The sequence below is a fragment of the Sarcophilus harrisii genome, chromosome 5, assembly GCF_902635505.1.
Source record: "Sarcophilus harrisii chromosome 5, mSarHar1.11, whole genome shotgun sequence".
NCBI lineage: Eukaryota > Metazoa > Chordata > Mammalia > Dasyuromorphia > Dasyuridae > Sarcophilus > Sarcophilus harrisii.
In genome coordinates this window covers 215491243-215506503 of record NC_045430.1, presented here as the reverse complement: position 1 = coordinate 215506503, position 15261 = coordinate 215491243, and the positions used below count along the sequence as shown (strand labels likewise).

At 37.4% G+C, this 15261-nt stretch overlaps 1 protein-coding gene across 5 annotated transcripts in view; it reads right to left on the bottom strand.

The window, feature by feature from the left end:
• PFKP (phosphofructokinase, platelet) overlaps positions 1–14823 on the bottom strand; it is a 78234-nt gene extending 63411 nt beyond the window's left edge. For 2 of the 5 annotated variants that reach the window (XM_031939623.1, XM_012551195.3), the window contains exons 1-2: positions 14527–14819; positions 861–934 (exon numbers count right to left, since the gene is read on the bottom strand). In XM_031939623.1, the coding sequence (XP_031795483.1) occupies positions 861–934; positions 14527–14701 (249 nt within the window). In that variant the 5' untranslated portion in view covers positions 14702–14819. Of the gene's footprint in view, positions 1–860; positions 935–14526 lie in introns of all 5 variants that reach the window. The other 3 variants (XM_012551197.3, XM_031939622.1, XM_012551194.3) reach the window with 3 other exon arrangements.
• Positions 14824–15261: the final 438 nt, after the last annotated feature.

Sequence of the window (15261 nt, the reverse complement as noted above, 5' to 3'; positions counted from 1 at the left end):
CCTTTCAGTGTTGATTTAAAAAAAAAAAAAAAAAAAGAGCTGTGTACGTCTGACTTAACAAAAAACACTTCTGACATCAAAGCCATGGGATTCTAAAAAGATGGGCAGTATTAACAAGAGGAGATATTCCTCTCCTTCCTCAAAGACTTTTTTTCTCTCAAGTTGACACACAAAAGACATGTTCAGTATTGTTTAAAACCTTAGCTTTTTCATTCACTCATTTATTTGGGTCCATATTTAGCCCAGGATAGAAGTGCAAAGGGCACACACTGGATCTTCTCAGTTCTGATCTTCAAAGGATTTTTGCCCCCCCTCTATTTCTTACCTGGATCCACCTCTCCATAGGCAGCCTGACATGTTCCATTCTTGAGGAATCAACATATTGATACCTTTTTGATAGACATCAGATTTAGTCCTATTACAGATTTGAGCTCCCAAGTTTAAGAGATCTGCTCACCTCAGTGATAGACATTACAGGTATGTGCTAATAAATCCAATATGACTTAATAGTTTAGAATTTTACACATAATGTGTGTGCATATATTTATGTATACATATATAATAAACATGTGTGTAGATACACAATGAATCTGGAACTATGTGTATACATGTAAACATGTTATATAGATATAGACATAAATATGAATTCATAGAGCTACAGCTATATGTATGTAGAAAACTCTAAGGATACACACACATACACACTCTCTCATACACACTCTCACATACATACATACAAATATTCATGTCAATATGAATATACATGTATATACATAGATGAGTTCACTATTTGGATAATTGGCATTATTAACCAAGAAAGAGATAAATGTAGATAAAGAAGGAACAAATGTTAGACTAACCTCATACACAAAATACATTTTGGCTCCCACATAGATTCCCATCCGCACTACAGCTCGAACAGCTGCATTCATTCCTGCAAAGGAAGAAGGTAAAGGTTAGTATCATTTAACTCATCCAAACTTAAAGCCATCACATATCTCCTAAGAACTCCAAATGCCTCTGTTAAGAGTTCTTAAACAATTTTTCCTGATTCTGAAACAATACAGAACATTCCCCTCCTTGGATTACATTTATTCGAATTGAAAGAAAATAATGTGGATAATGACAGCAATTGTTTCTGTAACTTGGAAAAGACAGTATGGTTCATTTTCCATCATTTTCATAAAGAATAAATTATGTATGGTCCCAAAAGCAATTGCCATTATTCAAATAACTAATGGGTAAAAAGAGTAGTAAACAGTAGTAATCATGAAAATTTTAATACAAAAGAAATGCATCATGGGTGTTTAAATAAGGTTTCCTCTATTTTTTTTAGTCTTTGCAGCAGAAAGAAATACATTCATCAAATTCTCTACTTTTTATAAATGAATCTCATGGCTAGCACACATTCTATGGTATAGAGAAAGGTGAATTCTCACATACATTTGCTGCACAATTGTTTATCAGTTAATTAGCCAAGCCTAATCAGGAGACTGATCATTTAAAGAGGCTCTGAAAATTGTCAGAGAGCAGCCTCAACCTAACTATTTAGGTAGTTATCACTACCTAAATAATGTGACCTATCTGACAACTAGTCTCCCAAATAATAATTACATGTTACAATAAAATTTAATTTACTATTTAATAAGGCCCTTTTAAATAAGGATAATAATCCATTTATAATACCTGTCCAAGAAATACTATGACATGCTAATTGGTTCTTCTACCTCTAATCTATCTCCTGTCTAATCCAAGTTTAATACAGTTGACTATATGTGTGTGTGTGTGTGTGTGTATGTGTATAGATAGATAGATAGATAGATATCTTCTAACTTTAAAAAATTTATTTTCCCCACATTAGTCTACTGTCTCTAAATTTTCTATCACCTACTTGGCTATAAAATGAAATACAAACTCCTTAGATTAACATTTAAAGTACTCCATAATCTAATTCTGGTCAGCCTCTCTGACCTTATTTCACATCAGTCTTTCTAGGTTTTAAATTTCAAAAAAAAAAAAAAAAAAATCCAATACTAGATATCTTTTGCTACTCTTTGATCTGCTATTTCCCATTTCTGTCTATTCACAGAAAGTGTCCTTACTGTTTTGAGTGGCACTTCCTGATCATAATTCTTTTCTTCCTATCCAATAATAATTCTTCATTCTCCCTACCAGTTCATCTCTACATATAATAGGCGTTCTATCCTTCCCCAAATGAAACTAAAATCATATCTTAGCCTGTTCTTTGACCTACCACTTACTATCTTGCAATAAACTTCTCTCTCAATGTGTTCTATCCCCAGAACAGATTTTAGAGCAGGGATTCTGTAAGTTTTTTTCATCAGTGAATCTTCAGTTCTTAGCAATATATAATAGACATATACTAAATGTTTAAAATTGAATTACATTATTTTCTACTCTATTTACATGCTCTGCATTCATGATCATTAAGCATGCTTTTTTAAATTTTAAGGTTTGGATCCATTTTTATAAAAATTTACAGCTTTCCATTTGTGTTCATGCCAAGTGCAAAAAAGTTCTCAAATACTTTGAGAACTTTTGAGAAATCAAAAGATCCTAAATTTAGAGTGGGAAGGAATCTTATGGGTAATCTAATTCAATCTCTGCATTTACAGAAGAGAAAAATGAGGCACAAGAGGTAAATGCACATAGTTAAAGAGCTAGTTAATGTCAGGGAAGAGTCAGGATTGAGATCCAGATTGTCTAGCTTCAAACAGAGAGGTTTTTTTCCCCTAATGTTTACTGGATTGAATTAAATTAATCCACGCCCTCCTTATTTCTGATAAGTTTTTCTTTTAAGTCCTTTTGAGTAACTTCTGAAGTGCTTAAAAGAAAAAGATAATACGAATAATATAAAAGTTTTTCTCCAGTGACTTTTAGTGAGGCCCAGGTCATTTAAAAATACAAATATGAAACAATTATTGTATTCTTAATCTAGCCTTAGCTATAAAGACTAACTGGCCTTATGGTTATAATATAATATAACTAACTTTTCTAAGAGACCAGATTGAAAAATTGGATCCAATATAAAATAAAAAAAATTATTGGCACCTTTTACTTTATAGTTCTTTCCCAAAGCAGATAATATACAGATTTAGATGTTATATTTAAAATAATATTTTGGATATTGGATATAAAATTTTCAGGAAATAATATAAAATTTTATTCTTCAACTGAAAGGCTCTCAATAGGTTACTGTTGATAAAACTATGGACTTTGAAAACCACCAAATATAGTGTGTCACTTAGGATTTCCTTTTAAAATCAAAGCTTGGCCAGATCTTTGGTATATTTCATTTGTATGGGGAGATGTAGGAAATTAGAGAACAAAGGCAATTAGCTTAGTTTTGGAACAGAGGCTTCAATCACCCAAAGCTTTTAACTTCCTTAGAGGTATGAAACAATTGTTTCAAAAAAAAAAAACAATTTCAAGATCAGAGATAGACCTAAATACGACTTCCTCACAAATATATAATTTCACTGAAAAGGATTTCACATTAAGTAGACAGTCTACCTATTAAATTACTTCATTCTCTTCCCCCTCCACCTCCTCCCCTTGACTTCCCCTCCACCTTCCCTCCCCAGGTTAACTGGGGCTAAGTGACTTGCCCAGGCTCACACAGCTAGCAAGTGTTAAGCATCTGAGACCAGATTTGAACTCAAGTCCTCCTGACTTCAGGGATAGTGTTCTATCTACTGCACCACATAGCTGCCCCTAGATTAGTTCATTCTATTGAAATCTATACAAACATGTTGCTATTTCCTCCAAAACAAATATTTTCTTTGGTAAATTTAGTGCTACTTAGTTTTTTAAAGACTCACACTATAGAAACCAAAAGCAAATAAAAGCTTGTAATCTACTGAATGAACAATCTTATTCACAAAAATGTGTGCAGAGAAAAAAAAAACATAAGTGATTATAATATAGGATATCTCCAAAGTTTTAAAGGACTGATAAGCTTTAATAGTCATTAGAAATAGTATGTAAATATAAGAAAATATAACATACATTTTATGTGAATATATTTTAAATAAGGGCATAATGAGCAAAATAACCCATGATATTAAACAAATTAAGTATTCAAGAGCTAAAAAAGAAAAGAATAAAGGAGAGAGAATGTAGTCTAATTTTGTCATTTCATATGTAAGAAAAAAGAAAATATTAGGTGAAGCTAATAAGTTAGGTCTATAGGAGGTGAGTTTCTGAGCTAGATATTGAAAGAGATAATCTATCTCTGACAAAGACTTCTTTATTTTTTTCTGACAATTTTTTTTTCTGATAGAGAATCTATTAAATTCATCAAAAGAGAATCCAAACAAGATCTTATCAAAGCCATGGGAATTTGCCCAAAGCTTTCCATTCTGTAAATAGTATTTTTTGCCCAAACATATTTTGTTGGAGCTTATGATGAAGAGCTATAAAGGAGTTTGATATAAACTAGCCTAACCTATTAGTTTTCTAGATCAAGAAAACCTCTGGACCCAATGAAGATTAAGGTTCCTATTCAAATTCACACAAGATAGTTTAGTAGCATTATTGGAATGAAGATTCTTACAACAAATCCAGTGTTCTTCTGAATCCAATGGAGAACAAGTCAGTGAATTTAATGCTGGCTATCCTGTAAGTCTATGTCTTTCATGAAATAGTAAAAGACATACTAGATTTGGAAAAGGAGGTTGGTGTGAAACCCAATACTAGCATTAGCTTCATACTTATGTGATGTTGGTAAATTGCTTGCACTGGGCCTGTTTCCTTAACTCTAAAATAAGGAAGTTAAACTTGATTACCAGCTAAACCTATGATTTTATGTACCACATCTGTATGTGTATACACACACACACACATTATTTCAAGTATCTGTAATTTTATTTGTTTATTTTTTCCAGGATCCAGATAATGACCTCCTTTTGAATTAGCAGATGGTCCTTGACTATTGTTATGGACCCAAATTCATCACTTGGATACACAGTCCATCACCATGCGGACTAAAAGCCAGATGGCATGTTCTTTGGGAACCTGAGATCACCTCTATGCCAAAATAAAACATGAGAAGAGAACTTGAACGCACAATTTACTTATAAAAATGCTCAAACCATTGTGTGGTTGTGTGCGTGTGTGTATGTGTATAAACACAATGATTTTTGGAGCCAGATTATGATGCCAAATTTCTCAGCAATATAATAGATACTCAATAAATGTAGTGAGGTTAAATAATTTTTTCTATGAAGGCTTTTTTGACTTCCTATTGAGCAGTTCAGAATAAAAAGACCTAATTTTTTATATGCCATTCTTTTCTCTCTAGGAGTAAAGCAATTTCAAAATCAACTGCAAAACTACTATCCATAAGAATTTTTCCTGCTTCTGGGTGTGTTTATGTTTGTAGAATATCATTTATAGACCCTTGCTCTGAAAACAGTGCCTTATCCACCATAGGAAAAGAAGCAAAATTTAACATCAACTTAAAAGTCAAGAATAGGCTAGGAAATCAAGCAACAAAACAAAAAAATCTAATCATAAACAGTTGCTGTTTTATGACAAAATCAAGACAATTTCAGAAGAAAAACAGTCGAAAAAGCTACAAACCTTAAAAAAAAATTGAAATTAACATAAACCCAAAAAGAATTTCTTGAAGAGTTTAAGAAAATTTTTAAAAATCAAATAAGAGAGGTGGAGGAAAAATTGGGGGGGAAATGAGTGATGCAAGAAATTATATGAAAAGAGAGTCAAAGTCAATAGTTGGGTAAAAGAGGCACAAAAAATACTGAAGAAAATAACATTTAAAAAAAAATAAAAACAAAAACAAAACTGAATTGGCCAAATGGTACAAAAAGGTACAGAAGTCTACTGAAGAAAAATTTTAAATGAGATATAAAAAAATCACTGAAGAAAACAACTCCTTTAAAAGTAGGGTTGGTCAAATGAGGGGAAAGAGGGAGAGATACAAAAGTTCACCAAAGAAAATAATTCCTTAAAAATTAGAATTAAACAATTGGAAAGCTTATGACTCCAAGAAATAGAAGCCAGGTGGTGGTGGTAGGGGGATGTCTGGATATAAAGTATCTCACTGGAAAAAGAACATGGAAAATAGATCAAGGAGAGTTAATTTATTTTTGCTGAAGCAATTGAGGTTAATTGACTTGCCTAGGGTCACACAACTAGGAAGTGTTAAGTGTCTGGGGGTAGATTTCAACTCAGGTCTTCCAGACTTTAGGGCTGGTCCTCTATCCATTTCATAATCTAACTGCCTCAAGGAGAGTTAATTTAAGAATTGTTAAACTACATGAAAGCCATGAATTAAGAAAGAGCAAAGAGATCAATTTCAAGCAATTATTAAGGAAAATTGTCCTGAGATTCTAGAACCAGAGGGAAAAATAGAAATTGAAAGGATCCATTGACCATCTCCTGAAAAAGTTTCCAAAAAGAAAAATTTCAGGAATATTATAGGCAAATTCCAGAGCTCATAGATCAAGGAGAAAATACTTAAAGCAGCCAGAAATAATTTTTTAAAATTATGAAGTCACCATTAGGAGACCCAAGGTTTATCAGCTTCTACATTAAGTCTACAGGACTTGGAGTATGATATTCTTGCAGGCAATGGGGTCTTGCCAAAAACCAGAAAATAATGCTGAGGCAGGAGGTGGTGGGGGAGTTGGGCATTTAAGGAAATAGAACTTTTAAACATTACTGATGAAAGGATAAGAGCTGCATAAGAAATCTGATTTTCAAATACTAGACTGGAGGAAAAAAGGTACACAGAAAATCGAAATCACAAAGGATTTAATATGGTTAAACTGTTTTTTTCCCCACAATCTTATGTGGGAAGTTGATACTTATAACTCCTAAGAACTTTATCATTATTAGGGCAATTAGAAGGAGACATAGAAAGTAAGAGTTTGAGTTGATTATGATGGTATAATTTCAAAGAACAAAACTAAGAAGGAGAAAAATGGCCATTATAATGAAATAGAGACTTTTTAAGATTTCTAACTAAAAGACCAGAGCTTAATAAAAATTTGATCTTCATATACAAGACTCAAGGGAAACACAAAAAGGTAAATAGGAAAAAGAAAACATGAGATTCAATAAGGTTAAATTGTTTCTATTCCTACATGGATAGATACTTGTAACTATCATCATAAGGATAATTAGAAGGAGTATACATAGACAGAGGGTGAGGGTTTGAGGTGACTATGATGGGATGATACTAAAACAATTAGGGGTGAGCAAGAAAGTTGCTCTGGGAAAGGAGGGAAGGGAGAGATAGGGGTGGGGAAAATCGTCTCACATAAAAGAGGCATGAAAGACCTTTACAGTAGAAGGGAAGATCTGGGGTGGGAGGGGGGAGGGGATAGGCTAAGCTTGAATCTTATTCTAATCAGAATTGGCTCAATGAGTTAATAACATACACATCGATACCTATGATTCCATAGAGGGAAATAAAAAGGACCAGGTATAACAGAAGAGTGGAGGAGCAATAGAAAGGAGATCAGATTGGGGAAGTGGTTGTCAAAAGTAAAACACTTGTGAAGAAGGACAGGGTGAAAGATGAGAAGTGGGGGGGAGATGGGGAAAGAGGGGAAGGGAAGAAAGAGGAGGAGAGAGAAGAAAAAGGAGGGGGGAGGGGAAAATGGAGATGGGGGAGGGGAGGGAGAGTAGAGGAGGAGAGAAGGGGGTAGAGGGTGGAAAAGAGAAGAGAGGAGGGAGGAGGGGAGAGAGTCAGTAACAAAAGGAAAAAATAGAACGGAGTGAAATACTGTTATCATAACTATAAATGTGAATGGAATGAACTCAACAGAACTTAACAGAACCAAAGAATGGATTGAAAACTAGAAATCCTATAATATGCTGTTTACAAGAAACACATCTGAAGCACAGAGAAATACATATTAACGGTAAGGGGGAGCAGAATCTATTATGCTTCAACTGAAAGAAAACAGAGGTAGAAATCATGAGCTCATGTGGTCCAATTCTTTCATTTTGCAGGTGAGGAAACCAATCAGGGAACTGATATGATTAACCCAGTGTTTTAAGGACAGGAAATATTAAAACTTTTCCTCCTTTCCCCGTTTCTCTCAGTGTCTTTCTGTCTCTGCATGTGTGCGTCTCTCTGTCTCTGTCTCTGGTGTGTGTTCATTTCTCTCTGCATGTGTGCGTCTGTTTCTCTCTATGTTTCTGTGTGACTTTGTCTCTGTGTGTATCTCTGTGTCTGTGTATGTTTCTGTGTCTCCGTCTCTCTCTTTCTGTGTCTCTGTCTCTGTGTCTCTCTCCGTGGTTGTTTCTCTCTGTGTGCCTATTTCTGTGTGTGTGTTTCTGTCTCTCTCTGTCTCTGTATGTGTCTATCTCTGTCTCTGTGCAGGTCTCCATCTCTGTCTCTATGTGTGTGTTTAAGTCTCTGTCTCTGTGTGTCTCAGTCTCTCTGTCTCTGTTTCTGTCTCTCTGTGTATCTTTGTCTCTGTCTCTCTGTGTCTCTGTCTCTGTGTGTGTGTGTCTCTCTCTCTGTGTGTGTCTCTGTCTCTGTTATGTGTCTATCTCTGTCTCTGTGCAGGTCTCCATCTCTGTCTCTATGTGTGTGTCTCAGTCTCTGTCTCTCTGTGTGTCTCAGTCTCTCTCTGTCTTTGTCTCTCTGTGTATGTCTCTGTCTCTCTGTATCTCTCTTTGCATGTATGTCTCTGTCTATGTCTGTGTATGTCTCTCTGTGTCTATATGTGTGTGTCTATATGTGTATGTATCTCTTTGTGTTTATATATATGTGTATCTCTGTCTATATTATCTCTCTGTCTATATATGTGTGTATGTCCCTGTGTGTGTCTCTCTGTGTGTGTCTGTGTTCCCCTCTTGGCTTCTCTCTGTGTCCTCCTCTGTTCCCCTCTCTCCTTTTTCCTCTCTTCTTCCTCCCTCGTCCCTCTCCCTTTCCCTCCCCTTTCCTCTACTATCCTCTCCTTTCTCCCTTATCCCCATTCCCCTCTCCCTTTCCCCCTCTTTCCTTCCTTTAGCTTTTTAGGAGGTAATGATCTCTTCCCTAACTGGAAATCTTTAAGCAAAAGCTGGGTTCAAGCTCTGACTCTGACACATAAAGACTGTAAGTTTGAGCCAATCACTATTTCTGAGTGCTATCAGGCAGCCCTTTAAAACTCCAAATTACAGATAAACTGCTATTTTGCTTTGAAAAACAAAGTTTATGTCCTGGGAGCTCTCCCACCTCACTGAAATCATATGTCTAGATTAACTCTAAAATTAACATTAGCTTAGAATCAGCAAAGATTGAATTATTACAGGTTTTACAGCTGGAAGAGACCATTCATTCATGATATAAATGAAAAAAACAAAGGCCCAGGGTAAATAAGTTGCCTACAAAGCTAGTAAGAAACAGAGCCAGGATTCAAAAAAGAGTCACTTTTTCCTAGGATGCAAAAAGAACTCTCATAGATAGCGCCAATAAGAGATTTTTAAATCTTAATCTGAGTTTCCAGTGAACTGTTAGTAAAGCACAGTGGGGGCCTTTTTCTAGGAATTCTTATCTATCTTGTATAGAATTGTGAACTGGTCCCAAGCATTTTGGAAAACAATTTGAACTGTGCCCAAAGAATTATAAAACTTGGTACACCCTTTGACCCATTAGTATCACTACTAAGTCTGTATTCCAAAGGAAAAAAAATAAAGTGTAGGGGAGGACTTATTTATACAAAGAATATTTATAGCAGCTTGTTTTGTGTGGTGGCAAAGAATTGGCAGAACAAGTTGTGTTATATGATTGTGGTGGAATATTATTGTTCTGTAAAAAATTATCAGGGACATGGTTTCAGAAAAACCTGGGAAGTCTTATATGAACTGATGCAAAGTGAAGTGAGCTGAACAAGAAGAACAAGACATAATAACAGTAAATATGATCAACTATAAAAGACTTGGCTATTCTGATTCAAGACAATTCAGAAAGACCCAGGATAAAAAAAATGCTATCCACCTCCAGAAAGAACTGATGAACTCTGCGTACAAACTGGCTTAATTTTCTCACTTCTCACCTTTTTTGGTACATTATTGCTAGTATGGAAATATTTTTGCTTGATTTCACATATATAATTGAGATTGTATTGCTTGTCTTCTCAGTAGCTGAGGGAAGGCCTTGAGGGGATGGGATTTAGAACTCAAAATTTTTTTAAATGGGTGTTAAAAATAAATTATATATATATATATATATACACACACATACACACACACTCACTCACAAATATATGATATGTGTGTGTGTGTGTGTTGTGTGTGTGTTTTAAATGAAGAAGATCTTTTTATTTTAGAACAAGTGGCATTTTTAACCTTTTGTGATTCCTTTGTCAGTCTGGCGATGCCTATGCAACTCTTCTCAGAATAACATTTTAAAATGAATAAAAGAAAAAAGAAAGAATTATAAAAGAAATCAATCTAAACTAAAAGAGTTATATGTCTATCTTAAGATACATAAGCCTAGGTTAAGAATGCTTTTAAGAGTAAAACGTAATTTTTTCACTTTCTTTTTCTTGCCCTCCTCCTTGCTACATGCCTAATATGGAAATGTTTTACATGACTGCATGTATACTTGATATCACATTGCTTACTTTCTTACTGAGTGGGGGAGAGACTAGATGTCAAAAAAGAATATCAAAAATAATTTACATTAAAAAGTAACATAGTCCAAAATGTCAGATCAAGAAGAATTAAAATTGTTCCTTCAATTTTGTTCCAAACAAACCACAGCCAAAAAAAAAAAAAAAAAAAAAAAAAAAAAAGATTATATTGAACGATGAGGGTGGAGGATGATGTTTTTTGCAAAAATTTTCTTGAAAATTTTATTTTATTGTATGTAATTTAAATAATATAAATCCTAATAGAACTTATTTGCTTAGTAAACATGTATAAATTAATCTATGTAGGGACTAATCTCTAACATTTTCCCCCTTCTCCAGCCGTATAATACTGCCTAAAATCTGCTTTAAAAAATGGGCAGTAGAGGAAATCACTTTGGAGCATGTGCACTTTTGAGTAGGAAACAGATATTTAAATGAAAGATTGTTCTATTCTCCTTTGTAGAGCTGTAGTCTCCAGGATTTTATATCTTTTTCTACCAGGAAAATCAGGTTACATTCCCACTATTCATTTCCATTTTAAGTTTTTAACCATATCTTATATCAAGATTACTCCAGTTTTAGAGTCCTATTACTTAATTTCTTGATGTCCAGCCAAAAAGCAAGGACAGAAGTTAGCATTTATCACAAAGGTGATACTAATGATTTACTGGTAATGTTTCAACAACTCCACAGAGAAGATGGAAGTTATTTACATACATGCAGCAATTATGAACTTACTTATAATGTAATCCTGACACTGATAACTCAACATTCACTGTTGGTTTAAAAAAATTAATAGTAGAAGCAGAATGTAGGAAAGATAGGCATCTGAACTGTTTTGCAATTATTAGTAACGATTACTTCCATAAAACAAACACTTATGTGCCCAAATTGGTTAACCAAAGCTATCCATTTCTTTTAGGCTCTATACAAGTTCCCCTCTAAGTTACATGAAAATCTTAAAATTAAATTTTTGCTTTTCATTTTTAGAAATTCTAAAAACATAAAAAATTATATAAATGTTTAAAAAAAAGAAATATTAGATTTTTGAAGGGTCTCCAGTGAAATTTTAAGGAGGTAAGAAGAAACAAGGCAAAATTGTAGATTATAACTGCTGTTATAATTGCTCTAAGAAAAAATGATAGATAAATAAATAATCAAGGCTAACAAGAGTAAGCAAAAGAAAAACTGGAGGGTTTTCTGCAGCTCAGTTATTAACTCTATTTGGATATGTGAAAACTAATAAAATACTTGGCAAATATCTGATTTTTCTGATTTCAGTAATACAATGAATCAAAACATTTTAAAAAACCTTTTTGGGGGAAGGGAAGATGAATGTAGAATACAAGTGAATTTAAATGATCATTTTACAAATTGATGCCTGGATAATTCTGATAAACACTGAATCACTTCCCTTCCCTGTACATATCATATGCAAATATGTTTGAGGAAGGTGAGGCTAGCTGTTTCATAACTGATAGTTTCTCTAGGATTCCTTTAATTGCAGAGATTGTAAGAAACAGCATACAAAAAAGGGTCCCTAAACGCATTATTTCAATACAAACTTATCCACATCCACACAAACATATGTGTGTATGTATATTATATATATATATATATATATATATATATATGTCTATATAATACACACACACACACCACTTCTAAACTCCTGACCTTGAAAACCTTGGAGGACTTTGATAAATCATAGGCTCTGGAACTTCTGAGTCAAATTCCCTTCCCCCTCCCAGGTTGCTTTGTTCTAGTAATGTCTGATTCAGGCCTGTAGGTCCTTCATGCCCTTCATTTTTAGATGACCTTAGATTGTTTTGTGGTGCGTTGCACATGGGAGGAATTTCTGGAATGATGAACATCTGTTCAAAGAGTGAATGAAATCCTAAAGTACCAATAATCGTTTACTTGTCCAATACCCCCTCCCCAGCCCCTGACTAGCTATCTTTTTTTTTTTTAAGTCCTATTTCTTTCAAATAATCGACTCTTAAAAGAAATACTAAAATCCACACTCTGGAATACAATTCACTGCAGCAAGGAAGTACATGGAGGGGGGGGGGGCGGGGGACGAAGGAGTAGGTGCCTTTAACAACCCTTATAAGGGTGTTGGACTGAAGTCCGTTGAGGGCCTTGCAAATGGGTAAAAATGTAATCCCCAACCTCTGCAAAGTCCCATATAACTCCTCGGGATGGTTTCTCGAATGCTGTACAGGATGAGAGAGGGGAAAATGAAAGGGATGCTGGCGATCCCGGAGTTTCTGGGGCCGCTGCCTCGGGCTGGACAGCGCAGCATAGCGCAGCCCAGTCAAGTCAAATCTTTGCGTCTGGGAGGAAAGGATTAAAAGTCTGTCTGAGGATTTCCCCCATTCTAAAGTTGCAAGAGGGGGAGAACGTGGAAGAGAAGGAGGAGAAAGAGAAAGGCAATTTCGCTCCAGGATGACGCACGAAGGCGTAATTAGGGAGGCCTGGCTGAGGATCACGTACACACGCGGGAAGGAGGGAGGAGCCTTAGTGTCCCTCCGCTACCCAACTAGGGTCTCAGAGAGACAGCTAAAGACTCCTCCTTCCTCCCCTCGAGCACAAAGATTCTAAAGACCCCAAAGATGCAAGCCTTTCCAAAACCCCTTCTCCATTCACTCAGGAGTCTTAGAAACCAAAACAGAGACTACCTGTAGCTTGAAAAGTGTGACAAAGTAGGATACAATTCAGCTCAGTGCAGAGGAGAATTGCATCGGAGTTGTTTGAGGGGGGGAGGAGGGAGGGGTGGCAAGCAGGAAACATACAACTAACTAAAGCCGAAATATTTGGGGCAATCTATTACCCCTCGTGGGCTTCAGTGTGTAAACTTGGAAGGCTGAATTAAATAATTTCGAAAAATCCTTCCCAGCTTTAGGATGCTCTGATTCTAAGATGGCTGGTCCACCTCTTAGACGCGCTTTTGATTGTGACAAAAGCGCTTGCCAGATTAACTCTACTAGTTTGTAGTCATGAATCCACTGGTGCCGGGGCCAGAATGAACACGGAAGATCACATATATCATTTACCAGAGATCAGAGATGGTATTTGAAGAAAGGGGACAGAGCCAGCCTAAGGAAGCGTCACACATGGTCTCAGATTTATGCTCAGAGAAGATACCGAGTCCCATAAAGAGGAAGACAGAGAGGCTCCCTGATGTTCTGGGAGGGAGGCGAATAGGAGAAGGAGGAAGACAGGGCGTGACAACTCTGGGCAAAACGTTAGCAATCTTCCAGGCTGCGCAAGGAAACGTGGGCAAGGTCCCAGGAACTCCCCGTAGACTACTGCCTCCCTGCAATGCAGTAAAGGCCAAGGACCAAGACCTCCCACTCCTCACATCTTAACCTCCACATATGCTCTAATCCAGGGGAGAGAGGCCCCAAACCAAGGGAGGAAATCGGGAGTTAGAGGGAACTCGGGGTAGGAGTGGGAGTTGGAGGAAAGGGGGTGAGGAGGAGGTTCTTTGAAGAGGGGAGCTACGGCTACACAGCCTGAGTAGGAACGCTTCCGTCCTTCTTTAATTTAACCCTTACCCCTCTGGCCAAGCACAGTCCAGCCTGCGTCTGGTCTAGAGGTGTATATGGAGGAACGTGGTGGGCGCTTCTAACGCCGAGCACAATGCCTGCGTACAGAAGACGCTTAATAACTATTTATTGACTGATCCCTTCCCAGAAGTTGCTCAAAGCATTAACCCTCTCTTATAGCCAATCCCGACCCATTTGGGTTGTTTCTGCCACCAAGACTTCAACTTGGAGGAGCGAAAACAAACAAAATCAAAACCCAAAAAACACCATATTGCTTTTCCTGGATCGCACCCACACCCCGCATCCCCATCTCCAGCTCGGGCAGCTTCCGAGGGTGGCGCGGGCGCGGGCGTTACCTTGAGCATCGCCGCCGCTAGTAAGGACCCCGATGACTTTGCCAGCACCGGAGAGATTCTCGAACAATTTCTTGTCTGTCGGCTGATGAGTCGCAGAGGCAGCCAAGTCCTTGCAAGTAAACTGAGTCGCTGCCGGCTGAGAATCCGGCTTGCTCTCTTTCCCCTCGGAAGCCATGGCTGCAGCTTCAGTCGGCCTGGGCAGTCAGCGAGCGCATCCACCACAGAAGTCCAGCAAGAAGCCGAGTCCTCGATGTCTAGGCAGCTACCGGCCGCTGCACGCTCCACCCCTTGGCCAGCCCCGCCTCCTCCCGGGCAACGTTTCAAGCGCGGATGGACAGCGGCACCCGCCAATTCCCGCGTGCCTCTGGAGGCCCTTGGACCAATCCCGGCTCGGCGAGGAAAGCTCCTTCATCCGGGCGGGTTCTGAGCCGGGTGATGGTGGAAGTGGAGGTGGAGGGGGAAACCCGCGGTGGGGGGGAAGGGGAGGTGTGAACCCCCCCTTACAGGTGCTAACGGAGAGCGAGTGAGCCGAAGATGTAAGGAGCTACAATAGGAAAAGACCCTTGCTTAGCCCTTCTCCGCTATTTTAAGTAAGGTTCCGAGCGGCTCAGAGATGGGTGAAAAAACCTGGTGTGTGTGTTCTCCGGCAATGTCCCTATTTGGGAGGTGTCTGGGCTGCTGCGTGCCGAGTTGCATGCCTCCCCCGCCTCCTGGCGTCACTCGGTGTCTCGGCCG